The 17701-nt window shown below is 41.7% G+C and overlaps 2 protein-coding genes across 4 annotated transcripts; one reads left to right on the top strand and one right to left on the bottom strand.

Annotated features, from left to right (window-relative positions):
- Nucleotides 1–523: 523 nt before the first annotated feature.
- rnf20 (ring finger protein 20, E3 ubiquitin protein ligase) lies at nucleotides 524–11571 on the bottom strand. 3 transcript variants are annotated; one of them, XM_067599134.1, is made up of 22 exons: nucleotides 11476–11571; nucleotides 10817–11007; nucleotides 10639–10707; nucleotides 10421–10519; nucleotides 10139–10286; nucleotides 9433–9618; nucleotides 9234–9349; nucleotides 8764–8910; nucleotides 8601–8675; nucleotides 8359–8478; nucleotides 7864–8043; nucleotides 7647–7782; nucleotides 7379–7500; nucleotides 7061–7217; nucleotides 6596–6902; nucleotides 4862–4979; nucleotides 4337–4486; nucleotides 4038–4250; nucleotides 3461–3586; nucleotides 3047–3187; nucleotides 2360–2464; nucleotides 524–1351 (listed from the first exon to the last, which is right to left on the bottom strand). In XM_067599134.1, exons 2-22 carry the CDS (start codon nucleotides 10985–10987, stop codon nucleotides 1175–1177), a joined length of 3063 nt encoding a protein of 1020 aa, XP_067455235.1. In that variant the 5' UTR covers nucleotides 10988–11007; nucleotides 11476–11571; the 3' UTR covers nucleotides 524–1174. The 3 variants fall into 3 exon arrangements, with proteins under 3 accessions (XP_067455235.1, XP_067455234.1, XP_067455236.1); XM_067599133.1 differs by having other exon boundaries at nucleotides 11405–11522; XM_067599135.1 differs by lacking the exon at nucleotides 11476–11571 and adding an exon at nucleotides 11166–11266.
- A 1848-nt stretch (nucleotides 11572–13419) lies between these two features.
- aldob (aldolase b, fructose-bisphosphate) lies at nucleotides 13420–16652 on the top strand. Its single transcript, XM_067599132.1, has 9 exons — nucleotides 13420–13572; nucleotides 14421–14533; nucleotides 14622–14833; nucleotides 14946–15000; nucleotides 15168–15328; nucleotides 15435–15518; nucleotides 15640–15814; nucleotides 15909–16108; nucleotides 16378–16652. The coding sequence occupies exons 2-9, from the start codon at nucleotides 14422–14424 to the stop codon at nucleotides 16471–16473; spliced, it is 1095 nt and encodes a 364-aa protein (XP_067455233.1). The 5' UTR covers nucleotides 13420–13572; nucleotide 14421; the 3' UTR covers nucleotides 16474–16652.
- The last annotated feature ends 1049 nt before the right edge of the window (nucleotides 16653–17701 follow it).

Below are 17701 nucleotides of genomic sequence, written 5' to 3'. Positions count from 1 at the left end.
TTCCATTTGATGCTACTTTATATTTCCACTCCACTACATTTTAGAGGGAAATATTGTACTTTCTACTCCACTACATTTATTTAACAAATTTAGTTACTTTTCAGATGAAGACTTGACACAATGGATAATAAAACAAACTTTTAAAATACAACATATTGTTAAAGATGAAACCAGTGGTTTCCAACCTTTTTGGCTTTTGACGTCTTAAAAAAGCAGTGTGTAGTCGGGGTCACACTTCAGAATACTGATGCGTCAGTACTAATAATCTAATGATGTCATATATAATAATATATCAGTCAGAGGGACCAAACTACTACTTTTACTGAAATACTTTAACTACATCAAGCTGCTGATACTTATGTTCTTTTACTTAAGTAGGTTTTTTCATGCAGTAATTGTAATGGAGTATTTTTACATTGATGTATTTTATATTGATGTACTTTTACTTAACTAAAGGGTCTGTAAACTTCTTCCACCACTGTATTTAAATCTGGAAAAAAAGTGAAATGGAAGGCACAGCAGACACTTTTGAAGTCAGTTTAATAACTAGCAGAACAGCAATTACATAGAATCAGGAGATTTTGGAGATTTCAGGACAGTTTGGAGCAGGAAGAAGTAGTTTTAAAATAATAAAAAAAAAGAAACAATAATGACAAACAGTCTGTACATACACACTAACATTATACAAAACGTCCACTTCATTGGGAGGAATGCTGTTCTCTGACTGTACTAGTCTTTTTCCTTGTATACTGGTTTGTGTAATTGTTTTCAAATACACTCACTCACTCACTCACTCACTCACTCACTCACTCACTCACTCACTCGCACACACACACGCACACACCACAAAACTTAGTGTGTGATGCAAACTCACAGAATCTCATTTCTCTACATACCAGTATCTGAAAACATACAGTGAAGTAGTGGGTACTGGGTGGGAGGATCTGAATTCAGTCGATGTTAAAAAAACCAAATTAAAGCGTTCAGTTCAGAGCATCATCAGTTCGAGGCTGGAGTCACCGAGCGACTTTTACACTGACAGTATCCCGTGCACGCAGGAGGAAGGAAAGTACACGTGAGCGCAGTGGTGAGTCTCTGCTCCTTGCAGTGTCTGTACCACCGCTTATGTTGCTGACCTCGTCTTCCCAGCCCGTCTTTGTGACAAATCGTAGCTCTAGCCGATGTAAATGCGGTGGAAGTCGTTGGCTCCGAAAGCGGCGTTGCACTTGGGGCACTTCCTCTGGCGCGTGTCGTAGCGCGTCTTCACGCACTCGAAGCAGAAGACGTGGAAGCACTTTGTCAGTACTGCATCCTTCACGCGGGAGTTGCAGCATGGACACGTTAGACGTGCCTGGGGGAGAAAGTGAGAGAGAGAGAGAGGTGGATGTGGGGGAGGTGAGGGGAAGGCTCAGAGTGGTTTGAACAATAAACTGAGAAGCCATTTTGTCCTCAGCTGAATGGTTCTTAATGAGTGGACACAAATATCTAGGGCAGCAGGGAGGCGTTGTGATTATAGAGACTGGCCTTCAAGCTCAACTGTCCTTTCCCGGGAACATGTTACATGATATGAAAGCTGATGTGGCCATGGCTGATTTTTCAAGACCTCGAGTCCGTACTGGACATCAGAAATAGGACAGTTGCTCTATAGATAGTGTATAATCAAAGCAGTTGGACCCTTTGTGATTAGATCAAACCGGGTTAGTATTTATGACCATAATCTGCAAAAGTGTCAGTCATTAAATGTGTGATGCCGAGTCTTCCCACAGTTGGTTGGGAATTTTAAACGTGTCCTAGTGTGTTCCTGTCAAAGGAGTGTGATCGCACCGACAGTTGATCTCATTTGGTGCAAATCAGAGTGTTAAGAATGACTTTGGTTCATTCAGTTGCTAATGCCCACTTATACGTCAACAGAGCCTGCGAATCAAAGTTATAAGGATGAAGAATGAAACCTGCTGTTTAGAGATTTTGCAAAAGGCTAGTGATTCCAGTGCAGTGGACATGTCTGCTCAGGAGTTCATCCTATCAGGTAACATCTAAATACGAGTGTTAGGCTTGCCCTTGGTTGTTAAATGTCAATATCTGCGTCCTTATGCTTTCAACATTCATGCTCAACTACAAATCCATGAGACTGTAAGTTTTGGTGTCATTTCTTTGAGTCCTTCAGGATTACAGCTTCACAACTTTTAAGATCAACACAGCCGTTTGTTTTTGGTAGAGGAGGTTCAGTGACATTTGACTTTGCCATTGAAAATATGCGGACGTGCTCTAAAACCCCGACCAGTGTCCATGATGCTGTTCTGTAGCTGATGCTGCACCCCGACCACAGATTATTCAGTGTTTTTATATCACATAAACTCACCTTGTACTCGCTGATTTCTTCATTTAGGATCTCATCTCCGTTGCTGATTTTCTCAGCTGGTTTCTTGGCCTTCTCGATCTTTCTCCTAAGTTTGGAGATGTCCTCCTAAAAACACATTTAGAGTTGACAGCTGTGAGCAAAAGCAGCTTGTTTTCCACATTTAGCTCTCACTTGACAACAGACACAGCAGTCAATCTCAGATGTTGGAGCTTCCCACCAACATGAAACCAACACACTGACAATGTTAGTGATGTGAAACTTTTTCACCATGTCAGTAGAGTGTCAGTCTCCTGGCAACTGGTTGTGGTTAAGATATAGTGCACAGCATAACCCTCACAAACCCTTGCAAAGTGTAAAAAGAAATTTTTTTACAGTGTTTTTAGATGTTTGGACCTTGAAGATTCACATTCTTTAAATGTCAAAATGTTAAAATTGAATGTTAAACTGCAGTTAGGTACAAGCTGGCTGATTTTAAATGTACTTAATTTACTTTAATTTAATTTACTTGGTTGTTATTCAGAGTGTAAGTTGTAGAATCTTTACCTTTGCTGTCAATGTGGCAAAATCTTGATTTGAACTCTTTTCAAACACAACCTCTCTGAATGTAACTGTGTGTTCGAACCACTTTCTGCCTTTTAAGTTCATGTGTCGTGTGAAACTTTAAGACTGTATTTCTATGTGTGTTACCTGTGCTCGTCGGGCATTAAAGGACTCCTTTTCCCTAGAGATGCTGTTCTCTACTACCTCCTCTCTGACCAGGCTGAGCCTCTGCTGAACCTGCTCCAGCTGAGTTCGCACCTCCTCCGACAGCAATGCCGACTCCTGAGCCTAGAGGACGACAGAGAGAGGAGACAAACAGGAAGGAAACAATGACTAAGTCTCTATCTGTTGAAGGTAATGTTTGTATTTTCCCTAAATGGGAATGTCCTTTCTTTTTACGCTTTTCTTTTATACAGTATATGAATAACCATCCATACTTGAATGTGTTTTACGGTTTAATTTTCATAGAAGCAGCTCATCCATTAATGGACATTAATGGAATGGAACAATATTTAAGTGTACTGTGCGGCTGTGGCTCATCAGTCCTGAATGATGCGTTACCTTGCGTTTGTTCATGTCCAAAGCTTGTGTCCTAAGTGCCAACTCTCTCTCAGCAGTACTGATGGTGCCCTGCAGGAGGCGCTCCTTTTCCTCAAGCTTCCTTACCACCTGCAGCTGGGCATCCACCTGACAAATAGACAAAATCCACAAAAAGTTATGTGAGAAAATGAGGATTGAAAACCCGAAACACATAACAGCTAGAATATGAATGTGAAAGGCTGAGGTAACAGGAAATTTGGCAAACTGAAAGGTGCAGACATATAACAAACATGTGCCTGTCTATGGTCGGGGAAGCTTATATGTGTAGAATATACACTGTGGAGACTTTTCTTCAACTTTTGAAATGATTTCTAAAAAGCAAAGCAGCTGTTTTATTAAAAAAATAAATAAAAAGGTGCATTTTTTGTGAATGGGTATAATTTTTAGTTCACTCAGAGAATAGAAAAAGAGAGAAAGAAGTAATTACAGCTAGTTTTCACTGCAATTTAACTGTGTCTATGTCACAAAAGAAACATGTACAAGCCTGTATCAGATTGCATCTGCAGATTTCTCCTTGTGGCGTTGCGTGGTGGCTCACCTGAGTTTTTAAAGTGAGCAGCTGGTCGGCCAACTCCTCCTTCTCCTCTTTTAGCAGCTTGTGGATCTGGTTGGACTTGATCCGCTCGCTCATCAGCTTGAAGTTGGCATCGTCTTTTTCTCTGAGCTGCTGCATGAGACGAATGTTCTGTTCCTGCATGTCTTCAAAGGCCTGGCCCGTCACGTCCATCTCGCTCAGCAGTGCGTCCTCCTCCTGCAGAGGGAGCAGAGAGGCGACAGGGTGTAAGAGGACGAAAGGAGAACCAGGCAAGTGCTAAACAAAATGGCCAACTCACATACCTGTTTTGCTATAGACAGCTTTTTGTTGAGGATGTCAATCTGCTCCTCCACAGAGCGGATCTTCCTTAGAGCTTCTTCATCAGCCATTTTCTTGCCTTCCCTCCTCTCTCTCTCCTCCAGCTCCCTCAGCCTCTGCCGCAGCTCCTCTCCCTGGAATCAGCGTTTTCGTCACGGGGATGCCACAATGCATCAGTTAGTAAATTCTTTCTTTCTTTTTTTATAGTATTATTTTATATTGTTATCATTTTTTATTATTTAGGACTACTTCATTTTGTGTATTTTTGATTGTTATGCACCACAACACCGAGGCAAATTCACTGTATGTCTAAACCTACTTGGCAATAAACATGATTCTGATTCGATTACAGTAGACTATTCAACTATTCTGCAGTGCTAGAAATTTAGTGCAGTATCTGGCTATGTGTTGCTCAGCTGAAAAGATTAAAGCCAAATGGAAAAAAACAGCACAAATATCCGTAAGTCATGTCATAAATGTCCTGTTACAATGAATAAGTCCTTGATCACCTCTGACTTGGCCTTCTTCTCTGCAGCCATGAGCTGGACTTTGTCCCTCTGCTCCTTGGGTGCTGAGCGGTACATGTCCAACAGCAACTTCATCTCCCTCTGGGATTCCTGTGCTTTCCTGCACAGTCAGAGTAAGAGTGTTTATCACAACCGTCACCATCAGCAGCTTCATCCAAAATCATGAAAAGAAATCAGAAATCAATAAGGGCTCAGAGCAAAACCTGCCATTATGTTTTTGAGAAAAAAAAAAAAAAACAGGAGAAGGAAACATGTCAAAACAGTATTTTTTAGTCAATTTCACAATGACAAAACTTTTTTTAACCTTCCACTTAGAACAAGAGTTTATTTTTTCCTGTGAGCAACTGCTGGTGATTCACAGAATCATATGACTGTTGAATACTTTTTGCAGATGAGGAAACTCAAGCTGTTGTTGTAAAGTACCCTTCTGCCATCTAGTGGCTCTTCTTTTGTTTTTGTGATTAACAGTTTGTTCCCAAATGACAGATGAAATAAATTATTACATTTTAAATAAATTATTTAAATTTCACCATATGGCCTTAGGATGGTACATTCCAAAAAAAAGATGGTTATGTCACACTTAATACCATGTAGCCTATTTTTTGAAATTTGAAAGAATTTGTTAATGTAAACGACAGTTGTCAGGCCACAAAACCAATGATCTGTTGATCTTTACAAATTAAGACTCAATAGTCTAACAATGGCATAGCTGTCAGTGCAAAAAAAAAAAGTTTAAAATCGCAAATAGAATCCAATCGTGACCTTAAAATCAAAAGTCAAATCGAATCACGGATTTGGAGAATCCTGATACACTTAGGGGTGGGTGAGGCATATTGTAGATTTTTATTGAACATTAAGCTGACGAGAATGTTGGAAACAAAAGAAAGTGCTGACCAGGAGAAACCACTGACGACCCTCTCTGGACAGGCTCTTTTTCCTCTAACTGCAGGAGCATGGTGGGCAGAGTTGGGTCGGCAGAGAGATTCAGCTCACCTGGACTGACAGATTTCTATATAAGCTGGAGGCAGTCAGTTATTTGCCCTCTCTTCTCTGGCTTCCACCATGTTTGGTTGTGGTTTTGTTTAGTTTCATTTATCTCTTAGTTATGTACAATAAATCTATTTTTGTTTAAACCTATGTATGGTCTTGCCTCCTTTGTCCAGCCTTGAGCTGGGTTGTGACAAATTGGGGGCTCGTCCAGGAGTTCATTCAAACAAATGTTTAGAAAAACAACAACAACAGAGGGTTGAAGATGAACACGCTGTTAACAAAATGTGGTAGAAATGGCACCATTCTCTTCGCAGAGCTTCTGAGAGTAGAAACTGTGTTCTTAACAAATATATTGTACACTGCACATGTGTTTGTCAATAAGCAAAGCAAACACATTCTGTAACATGTCAGTCAAGTCCTTGCTGCATCACAAGCTAGGTGTATGTGTTTGTGTGAGACATGGGGAAAAAAATATCCCTGATATTTTGTGAGTATCTATATTTAAGAATATTTTTCAGATTTCATAAATTCTTTGTAATGTGTGTATCTTTGTGTATTCATGTATGCATTTATAGTGGTCTATGCAAACATGTTAAATGATTCAGCAGGCTGGATGTTGGCTGACACATGGGCTGGAATGCAAATTCCCATGTTGGACAACAGTCTCATTAACCATGAGACACCCACAACAAAAATCCCAGAACTATACACACACACACGACTCACTTGAGCTCTGCTCGGACAATCTTCAGCTGCTCCATCTCCTTCCTCTTGGATCCTCCGACCATGGACAACCGCTCCCCAGCAGACTCCTCTGGTTGGTTACTGCTCCCTGGCTTCTCCTTCTCTTCCTTTATCGCGCCGCTGCGGGTTGGTCTCTCTCTCTCCTTTTCTTTCTCCCTCTCTCTGTCTTTCTCCTCTTTCTTAATAATGTCCTTTTCTTTCTTTTCCTCCTTCTCTTTTTTCTCATCTTTCTCCTCGTCCTTTACTGTGGCCTCAGGTTCTACTCCAGGCTCGGTTTTCACTGAGGCACCTGTAAAAAGACAAGACAAAGCAGGAATCGTCAACTAGGACAGTCCTAATATTTCCTAATATGCATCATAAGAACACTTCCAACAAGCCATTTCAGTTGTCTGCAACCGAAAAAATGTGAATGAACCTTTTACAGCCAGTTAACTAGGTGTTAATTACCAGTGCTGCTGGGTGTAGAGGAGCCGTTGTCAGGATCTGTCTTGACCACAGGATCCCCCGAAACGGCTGGAGTCGAAGGAGAGGTTGTCTCATCTTTCACATCCATCTCTGTGCTAGACTGGAATTGGAGGATGGCGTTGCCCTTTGAAGAGCGGACCTACAGGGGCAACGTATGTGATGAGCTTCAGTGTGATGTTCTGCTATGTTGTGCTTCACTACACCCATCAGATATAACGTGTGTTACCGTCAAAGTGACACATAATTGTTTCATTTCTTCTTCTGATTGCAAGAGTTTCTCTTTGTCTCCTTCGGACCTACCTGATTGAGTTCAGTTTGTGTCTCTCTCAGTCTTATTTTGTATTTCACAACTTCTCCCTTCATCTGCTGGTTGTGGGTTTGCAGTGTGCTGATCAGATGGCGCATCTCCCTGTTAATAGGGCCTGAGAGACAGAGATAGAGAGAATCAGGAACAAAAGAAAGCAGGAGAAATAGTGTGGGAGAAAAACAGAATACATATTAGCACTATGAAGCAAGTTTTGTTGGCAAGGAGCTGATGTGAGCCCAATTCATACAACCTCAGACTTACCTGCCTGCTCGTTGGCAGCGAGAGTCTGTTCAAATTCGATGCGCAACATCTCGTACTCCTTCCTGACCTGAGCCAGTGTGTCCTCCAGCTGAAACACCTCTGTGCGAACTTTCCTCTGCAGAGCAACTTCATCATTCTGCACGCAGAGTGGGTAAGAGTAAGAGAGGGACGAAGCTCACACTGACAGACACTGGCACAGACACAAACACACACTTGCCTCCATATGCTCCAGCTGTCGAAGGCGTGCCGTCCTAGTAGTGTTTAGGCGAGCGCGTGTCTCATCTAATTGAGACTTGAGGATCAGAGACTCGTTGTAAAGCACAGAAAACTGTGACTGCAGACATCGATACTCAGAAGTCTCTTTCACCATGCCCTCTGCTCGACTCAACAACTCCGCCTGAGAGGAAGAGAGAGACAGAGAGACAAGCCAGAGAGGAAAAATTGTAAAACTTCACTCTGGCATCAAATAGACAGAAATTTGACCAGGGATGCACCTCATTCACTTGAATCCACAAGCACTTAAGCTTATCAAAAATGTAGAGACTGTTAACCAGTAGTTTTGATTAACTTTAGGCACCTAATATTAAAGTTGAATTAGTTACATGATAATGAAGCCCTCCGGTTTAGGTGGGTTTTGCAATCATAATTCTAAATGTAATTTAATCCATAAATGGGTCATTTTACAAACAAAACTCTCAAGTCAGAAGTCAACCTTCATGTTGTTGTTCTCCAGGTGGACAGTCTGCAGGTCCTGCTGGAGCTTCTGCAGCTCAATGAGGCGGTTGTCTGCCAGCTCCTGGTTCTCCTCCAACTCACTGTTCATTTCCTCAAACTTGAAAGAACAAAAGATGGAAAAAGTCACCACGTATGCAAAGCAAGATGTTGAAAGAAAAACAAAAAAATGTTGGGAGCTTTCACACTACTTTGCCAAAATTGTAAAAAAAAAGTTCCTACCTTTCTCTTGTTAATAGTAATGGTCCCACATACGCTGCTGGCCTCCCCACACACCTTATAGCCTTTGCTGTTCACCTGGGATGCACAACAGAAAGTGTTATAACCAACCTCAACATAAACAAAGACAGAAATGCCAACACACATGCACAGAAAACCTCCTCACCCTCTCCAGAATCTCGCTCAAGTGTGCGTTGAGCCGATTTTCTCGCCGACGGATCTTCTCCATGTCCCACTGAAGCTCCTCGATCAGAACCTGCAGCTCACTGACACGCTGATCTGCTCTGTTTGCTGCACGTCCCAGAGGCCGGGACTGGATGAGACAGGAGGACAGAGAGACTTGAAGCACACACAAGGACTAATAGAAGTATAATAATTGCTAAAATATTACTCTACTACTTTTAATGGAATTAAATATTGAACAAGTCGCATGTCTTTACACTGAACTACTGATTCAATAACTCAAAGCGCCTTGATTCTCCCAAGATAAATAGCCTCCATTGTGGTACCACAAGCTCAAATGAGTTTATTAAGTGCAGCAGGCCCAAAAATAAAACTTTTAACAATTTTTGTAACTGTAAAAGTTTGCTGCACCTGAAGAGGGAACATATTGCATCAGTGAATAAGGACGTTTACCTCGCTGGTCATGTGACTGTGTTTCTGCTTAAGGTCCTCAGTCAGCTTTTGTAGCCGCTCATTTTCACTGGTCAGGAGGGCATTTAGTTTGGAAGCTGCCTGCCACAAAGTGCCCTCTGGAAAGAAAAACGACAATAATGTGACACAGTGTAGTTTGTAATAATGTAATATCCTCAGCTGTACTTCATTTCTATCTCACCAGCTCCAGAGTCCAGCTCTGTCTTCAGTTGGTCCACAGTGCTCTTTAGACACTCGTAGATCTCCACCACGCGACTAGCCTGCTTCTGGCTGGACTCAACCCTCTCCTGGAGCTCCGCCTCCATCTCCTCGCTGCTGCTGCTCGCCAGCGTGGCGAGGAAAGAGTTGGATGTCTCTCCCTGGTGGCCTGGGTTACACATGGATTTGATCAAATACAGAAAGCTCCAAAACAGTTTTCATAATGGATTTTTGAAACTATTATATTTTTTTTACACTCAACAGTATTTTCTGATGCACATACTGTCTTTTTGTTGGTCCTCTGTAACTGTAAATAATTATACTATATTAAGTACAATATTTGTTGAGGAATTAAGACGTTATTGCACATTGTCATCCTGCCATACTGTCATTAGTGCTTGAATCTTATTTCCCCTACAACAGAGGTAGACATTGGTACAATCTCAGACAAGGTACAATGACGCTGCTCTGAATTTTCCGGTTTCCTTTAATTGGGAAAATTTCTTTAAATTTGGCTGAACTCGACTTACTATCTCCCACAAAAGTCTACAACATCTCATCTAATAACAGCTAGTCCAAAAGTTAGAAAAACTAAAACATATGTGAGCATGAAAAACTCAGGTCTATTAATCAAATATCTATATGTTACTGCTTTCTCAGTCATGATCCTACATTAGCTCTCTCTTTACCTCTGTCCTTGGCCCTCTCCTGGTTGGAGTCGCCATCAGGTTCAGGAGTTTCTGGCTTCAGACTCCGCCCCTCAGCTGCTGGAGATTTCTCCGGTTCGCTAGTTGATTGGTCATAACGTCTGATGATCAGCTTAATGTTTTCATCAAGCTGAAAGCACAAGGAGTTAGGGAAAGAGTCTGGCATCACATTTAGACTTTATGATCCATTCTGACAGTGTTGATGGTGAACAAGCAGGTTTTCTTTCTTGCTCATCAGTCTGGACTCCATCTGTGACTGTTTACCTGGTTCCAGTATCTATTGAGGATCAGCAGACTGGCATCATCAGTGGCCTGGCGGGTCTCCAGTCTTTCAATTCGCTCTCGCAGTTCATCCTCAATCACCTGAAAACCAACAAAGCCAATAGATGAATTCTCCTCGAAGCAAGACAGTAAGTGAAGATTCCCCTGTGTGTGTGTGTGTGTGTGAGACAGGCTGTAAATATTGGTAGAAATTAATTTACCTGTCTTTGATCAAGAGATTCTCCCAACTTTCTGTTCTTCGCCTGGAGAGCTTTGATGTCTTGTTCCTCCTGAAACAGAATTGATTCAAGCAAGAGTACAGCAAGAAAAATCAGCCAAACAAACAGAAAGACTTTATACTACAATGATTAGAGTTATGAGTGAATACAAGTGTCTCACCGAGTTGGACACCCCTCCCAATTTGATGACTGTCTCCACCGCGGTGCTTCCTCCGGCAGCGGCGCTGACACCGGGACCTCCGTCCTCTCCATCCCGCTCCCTCCGCTTCTCTGGGGGCGCACCGGAGGACGACGGACCGCTGGGGTCAGCAGGACGCTTCTGCCCCGACATCCTCAGACACCTGGGATAAACTGAGAGACGGAAAGAGAAAAAAGCAGATTGTAAATTGCGAACAAAGTGGAGGACTGATGGGTTCTGATAGTTTTGTTGGATGAATGAAAAATCTAGTGTGTTTGATATAATTTATAGCTAGAAGTGGACGAAATGTTCATTCTAAAACCGTATCCACCTGGGCGATGAGTAGTCGAAAGAAATATACCCTAAAACTTCTGCTATCACATTTTCAAACCCGAACAAGCTGACTGAAATCAACTCAATGTAACGTTAGGCTAACGGTTAGGCTAACGTTAGCCGTTTGCTAACGCGAGCTTTAAATAATGCCGATGGCCGAGAAAACTCTATTCTGACAGATCAATGCGTTTACGTTGTAATGTCATAAGAATCAATCAAACTCAACCGAAGTCTTACCGCTTTTAAAGCAAGAGTTATTGTGTTATAAACAGAATATGTCTGTGGATGTTGATGTTGCGGCTTCTTGCCTCTCGGAAGCGGAAGCAGCAACAATCAAGGTGGGACATCCTCCAGCTGACACGACGCCCTCTAACGTCTCGGCGGGGAACAAACCCGGTTCGACTGTTCCGTTTAGGGGCCACGATCTGCTGCTGGGCCTCCAAGTTCACTTTAAGTACAGTGTACATAGATGGTAGATTTATTAAATGCGATCATTCAGAGGCCCATAAACCAAAAGTACTCCTACCTTGCAATACTATGACCCCACATTTGCCGTTATTTAATTTGTTGAGGCACAGCTTTGTTTAGTAAAATGTGAGCACAGTACAAATAATAATAATAATAATAATAATAATAATAATAATAATAATAATAATAATAATAATAATAATAATAATAATAATAATAATAATAAATCAGGAATTATGACAAGATTTTGACCCCATCTACAAGGTGGGCCACAAGATATGACCCAGTTGATATTGTAGATGTAACTTGAATACTTGCGGATTTGCAAGTAATCAAATTACTCAAAAAGCAACAAACACAGTGAACCTGGGGCTTCGGGGCCCCCTGGAGTTACCTGCTTTTTCCTGTTGGTAATCCAACCCTATCATAGAGTGCAGTTTGATATAATATAAATGTACTAATTCACAAACATTGTGTTATAACCCAAGAAAATGGAAGCATAAAGCTAAATTAAGACTGCCATTTGTAGTGTTCATGGATGATTTCCTTTCATTAAAACTACCAAGACAAATCTGAAATGTCCTGATCTAATCAGCATGGTTTCACAGTAGAGATTTGCAGCACTTTGCAGTGGCTGCAGTGTTGTACCCGTTGTACAGTGTTTAAGGATATTGTTGAAATTATCATGCAACCTAACCAACATTCATCTGGTGCTTTTTTTTTTTCTTTCATCTTTTTTACTTAGTTCACATACTTATGGTGGTCTGAAAACTTGTTTGGACAACTTTTTGCACTCTCCTCACTCTCTTCTCTCAGTCCTTATGTAAAAAGGGACTCATGGACAGGGGTTGAACTCTGATCAGCAATACTAAAGTGTACATTGCACTGAGTGCAGGGTCCAGGTTGTGTAAAAGCTGGCTTGTAATTATTTGATTTACAGATCAACCCCAGCCTATGGAGTCAAATATCCCTATCTGCTGATGTCACCGTGTGAACTGGTGGCAACACTATGTTTTTTGGGGCCATTTTCAGCAATCAATATGAGATCTGTTTATGCATGACGTTTGTGAAAAGCAACGTGACGCATTAGGCTGATACACAAGGTAGCATGAAATAGCAGGTTTTGCTCTATAGCTCAAATTAATGGCATTTTATTTGTGTCAAACAGTTGAACAAACTAATGAAAAAAGGCAAAAACTCAGTCCTCTACACTACGCAAAGAATAGCACTCCATAATTCTTTATTAAATTTGAAATTAATATTACAGAAGTCAATCAATTATGTCATATTCATTATGATTATGACAATAAGATAAAAGTTTCTCCTCGTGTAAAACGGGTCTGACAGCTGAAAATGATCGTAAAATAATTCCATCCTACATCTTTGCTCTGACTACATCCAGGTGAGACAAAAAAAAAAAAAGAAAAAATGCTTCTACACTTTCACCAAGACAAAAGAAACCAGAATTGCAACATTGCAGCAGGCCTCATATAACATTTCCACATTCTTTTTTTCTTTTTTTTTCAGTGTGCTGCAACAGCCGACTAAAGCAGGGGGAGGCGGGGCTGTTTGCAGACTGTGTGATGCATGCATGCACACAGGCTTCGATTTTATAACCTGTTTCAGGCGTCACATTGTGTTCCCTTCGTGTTTTCTACTCATCCCCCCATGTTCTGATGTGAACCTTAAGTCCACAAAGGAGCATTGATGCCATACCGTACAAACACCGCCCCTGTCTGTCTGACCTGGCCAATTGCGTTACCGGGGCGACACACGCCCCGCCACATCACGATCGAGCGCCTCCTCCGAGACGCCACACGGTATAAATACAACTTTGTGCACAATTTTCGGCCTTCTCAATCAGTTCAATTACCGCTGGGAGGCTGCAGAGGCCGTTCACCATTTCTGTCGTCGTCGCTGTTTGATAGAAGTCTCAAGTAAGAATTGTTTTCAAGTTGTTATCTGCCTCGATGTTGCGGCAATCCTTTTTTTTTTTTAAGGAAAAGTGAACTGATTTTTTAGCACTGTGTATGCGGGTTTCCTCATGTCTCTGAGAGTCAAGCGTTGGAAGTCAGTTTGCATTTGTGGATTTTAGCTGCAACTGTTGCCTAAAGTTTGCAGAACTCTTCAGTCAGTCTTGTTATGTAAGGATGTTTAAATTCATTGCTGCAAGATAGATTCACTTTTAGAGAACAGAAGGGACCTGAGCACACTGATTAATTCACAGCCGTTAATTGTGCAAACACACTGACGTTTCGACACGACTGTGTCTTCATCAGAGTCTGACGATCAGATTAATTTTTACTTGTAGAAAGTACTGTTCTATGTGCATGAAGGGACTCGTGTTGCCTGCAGGTGCTATTAATCATTTGTCTTCAGGAGTAAGTGCAAATACTTGCAGGGAAACACACATCCGCGTTGAGGCTGTTTTTGCTGACTTATTGTATTGCAGCAAACTATGTTCATGCATACTTGCTTATGCAAATTCTTTGTCCAAATATGACTGTTTGTTAAAGTGGGGTGTCTTTTGCAGAAAGCTTTGGATAAACACCATGTAGCCAAGTGAACTATGAACTTACACATTAAGAGGGAGAAGTTATCTGTTTTGAAGGCCAAAGTTCAACCATGCGAGCCAAATATTTACAGAGGTGGTGCAACAGAGGCAGGATGTCAGAGGCATAGAGTTGTTGAGTTTTGAAGTAAAAAAAAGAAACTCTTCCTTAAACTTAATACAGTCTTGAAGAGTTCCTGATCACCTGTGAAATAACTTGTTTCTCTCCACTAGGATGACTCACCAGTTCCCATCCCTGTCTCCAGAGCAGAAGAAGGAGCTCTCTGACATTGCTCAGAGGATTGTGGCTCCTGGAAAGGGAATCCTGGCTGCAGATGAATCAACAGGTGAGTGCATGCAGAAACAGTTTGTTCCAAAGGTGATGTGGTTGTAGAGTGTGCAACCGAAATGATTTCCATGCCCTCTTCTTTCAAGGCACCATGGGAAAGCGTCTCCAGAAAATCAACGTGGAGAACAACGAGGAGAACCGTCGCTACTTCCGTGACCTCCTTTTCTCCTCCGATGCCTCCATCTCCAACTGTGTGGGTGGGGTCATCTTCTTCCACGAGACGCTCTACCAGAAAGCAGACAGCGGCAAGCTCTTCCCCCAAGTCATCAAGGACAAGGGGATTGTTGTCGGCATCAAGGTGAGGAAGCTGCACAATGAGATCCCAATCCAGTTTCATGTACTGCCCCCCTCATAACTACATTTCACATGTTGACCTATTTGAGAGTTAATGGGTTTGTTTGGTTTTTCAGGTGGACAAAGGCACAGCTGGTCTGAATGGAACAGATGGAGAGACCACCACACAAGGTAAAAATTGATTTAAGATACCTACTAGAGCTTGAAAGTAAAAATTCAAAACCTACAAGTGGAACCAGTCTTTATCTCTGAAAACTTTCTTTTCACGTTTCTGCACAATAACACGGCCATAGAATAATAACATTCTGTGTCTTGGCCTTTCTGTACCTTCTGTACAGGTCTTGATGGCCTCTCTGAGCGTTGTGCTCAGTACAAGAAGGACGGTTGTGACTTTGCCAAGTGGAGGTGTGTGCTCAAGATCTCAGATGGTTGCCCATCAGCTCTTGGCATTGCAGAGAACGCCAATGTCCTGGCCAGATATGCCAGTATCTGCCAACAGGTGTGTAATCATACAAATTTCTCTAATAGTAATGACTGCATTCTTCTTGATCATTATATCATTGTGATTGGCTCATTTTAAATGTATATTCATGTACTCTTATCAGAATGGCCTGGTGCCTATTGTGGAGCCAGAGATCCTGCCTGACGGAGAACACGACCTGCTGCGCTGCCAGTATGTCACAGAAAAGGTTGGTACACCAGCTCTGGCTCTGTCAGTCAAATACAAGACCACTAGAAATGAAGCATTTTCCCCATCAGATGACATTTTAAAAGTATGTGTTGTAATAAATCTACATGTTCATCTTTTAGGTTCTGGCTGCTGTGTATAAGGCTCTGTCTGATCACCATGTGTACCTGGAGGGCACCCTGCTGAAGCCCAACATGGTCACCGCTGGACACTCCTGCACTAAGAAGTACACCCCTCAGGAGGTTGCCATGGCCACAGTGACTGCTCTGAGGCGCACTGTCCCTGCCGCTGTGCCTGGTGAGTTCTCTGGCGACTTACAGAGGGCTTTGTTTGTCTTTTCTGAGTTCCACAGTATATAACAAGTAGCATGCTGTTTCCCGTGACTCTCCAGGCATCTGCTTCCTGTCTGGAGGCCAGAGTGAGGAGGAGGCCTCCCTCAACTTGAACGCCATCAACCAGGTGCCCCTCCATCGCCCCTGGAAGCTGACCTTCTCTTACGGCCGTGCACTCCAGGCCTCCGCTCTTGCAGCCTGGCAGGGCAAAGCTGCCAACAAGACCGCTGCACAGGAGGCTTTCTGCAACAGGGCCAAGGTAAGCCTCAGAGGACATGAATGACTATCACTAACAATGAATGAACATTAATAAATAATTGACACTTATCAATTTATATTTTGGACTGTGTATGCAACTGGCTATTAAATGACTGTTATCTCGCATTATCTTTATACTTACTAGTAAATGATTTCTAAAAAGCTCTTTGTCGCTTCAGTCTTGTACTAATGTAGTGCAGGTAACTTGGCTGATCATTAACATTCAGATGCGACTTTGCCCTAACTTTCCCCTTCTGTTGCTCTCTTCAGATCAATGGCCTGGCTGCCAAAGGAGAGTACAAGCCCTCTGGCTCAGCTGACAAGGCCTCCATGCAGTCTCTGTACACTGCCAGCTACGTTTATTAAATACTGTGAACTTTAAAACCCTCAAACATGAACACGGACCAAATGACTACAAGAAATGCCTCTGCTGGATGTGACTCCTTCCCATATTACCAACATCTAGGGGAGGGGGAAATTCTATTATGTTGAACTACTGTTTGTCCACTAATGAAATGAGTGGAAATAAATTAAGTGACCAAAAAGTTGTTTGTATCGTTGCTGTTTTTGTTGTTGGATTTTGAGAACTTGAGCATCTAAGAACATGTCACAAGTAAGGGCTGTGCTCTAAAAACCTAATGGTTGACTATAAATGGACTCAATTTGAGCCTTCCATTTCAGGATTGCCACATGATTGTGCTTTGTGGGTTTCATCCACTGTTGATTGATTGGGACTAAGCATTTACAGTGGAACGCATTTGTTTAATGAAACAAAGAAGGAATGTCTAAACAGCAGAGCAAGGATGATATAAATCTGCTTGTATATAGCAGTCATAGGGAACTGAAACTATTTAAAGGCACAGTTTGATTTTCATCTGGATCACAAAAGGGGTTACTCCATCACCAAAATTGAAATGCAAGATTAAACCTGAATAGCACTTTCAAATTGACATTAACATCAGAAAAAAAACTGAAGAAATTAAGTTTTACAGAATTAATGGATGGGTCTCAGTATCTTGGTACTCACAAACAGGTATAAACAAATATGTGACCATTAAGACAGGATGAGGGCATGAAGTTCATCATCTATAGAGTTGTTTGAAGTTGTGTTGAGGTTACCAACCATAGAAGCTGTCTGCCATCTCTAACTAATTAAAACTAGTACAGTACACTGTGTGGTTTGACTTGTGCATACAGTACTGTATCTGTGAGTGCAGTTGGAGTTGCAGTTCATGCATATTAATTTGTATGTGTGTTATATGATCATCAATCTGAGCATGGTTTAATTTTATATTCATTGTTTATTTAACAAAGACAATACATTTATTGCACCATATATAGCTAAAAGTTAAAGCTAGACCCTTGGAAAGTGGTTCAAATCTGTATTCTACACATTCACAGGCAAAAGATGGCAACAGGTTCCTCTTATCACAGCAATATACATGTACATACACAAGCTGAACTATATAAAAGCAATAAATGCAATCATAAAATTAAGCTTATAGGATGTTATACCACTTTATCACATCAGTTCATCTGCAAGGAGATTGCAAGCCAGATTTATTCATACATACTGTATTTTCTTTTAAAGATC

Source organism: Thunnus thynnus, chromosome 9 (assembly GCF_963924715.1).
Source record: "Thunnus thynnus chromosome 9, fThuThy2.1, whole genome shotgun sequence".
NCBI lineage: Eukaryota > Metazoa > Chordata > Actinopteri > Scombriformes > Scombridae > Thunnus > Thunnus thynnus.
The sequence above is the reverse complement of the archived record's forward strand: the minus strand, read 5'-3'. Positions and strand labels throughout refer to the sequence as shown.

Excerpts from the sequence above, each read along its gene's own strand:
- aldob (XM_067599132.1), top strand. The coding sequence starts at position 14,422 with ATGACTCACCAGTTCCCATCCCTGTCTCCAGAGCAGAAGAAGGAGCTC. Across the intron at positions 15,001-15,167 it reads TGGAGAGACCACCACACAAG|GTCTTGATGGCCTCTCTGAG; the intron begins GTAAAAATTGAT and ends CCTTCTGTACAG. Across the intron at positions 16,109-16,377 it reads CTTTCTGCAACAGGGCCAAG|ATCAATGGCCTGGCTGCCAA; the intron begins GTAAGCCTCAGA and ends TGCTCTCTTCAG.
- rnf20 (XM_067599134.1), bottom strand. The coding sequence starts at position 10,987 with ATGTCGGGGCAGAAGCGTCCTGCTGACCCCAGCGGTCCGTCGTCCTCC. Across the intron at positions 8,676-8,763 it reads TGAGCGAGATTCTGGAGAGG|GTGAACAGCAAAGGCTATAA; the intron begins GTGAGGAGGTTT and ends TGTGCATCCCAG. Across the intron at positions 4,487-4,861 it reads AGAAGAAGGCCAAGTCAGAG|GGAGAGGAGCTGCGGCAGAG; the intron begins GTGATCAAGGAC and ends CGCTGATTCCAG.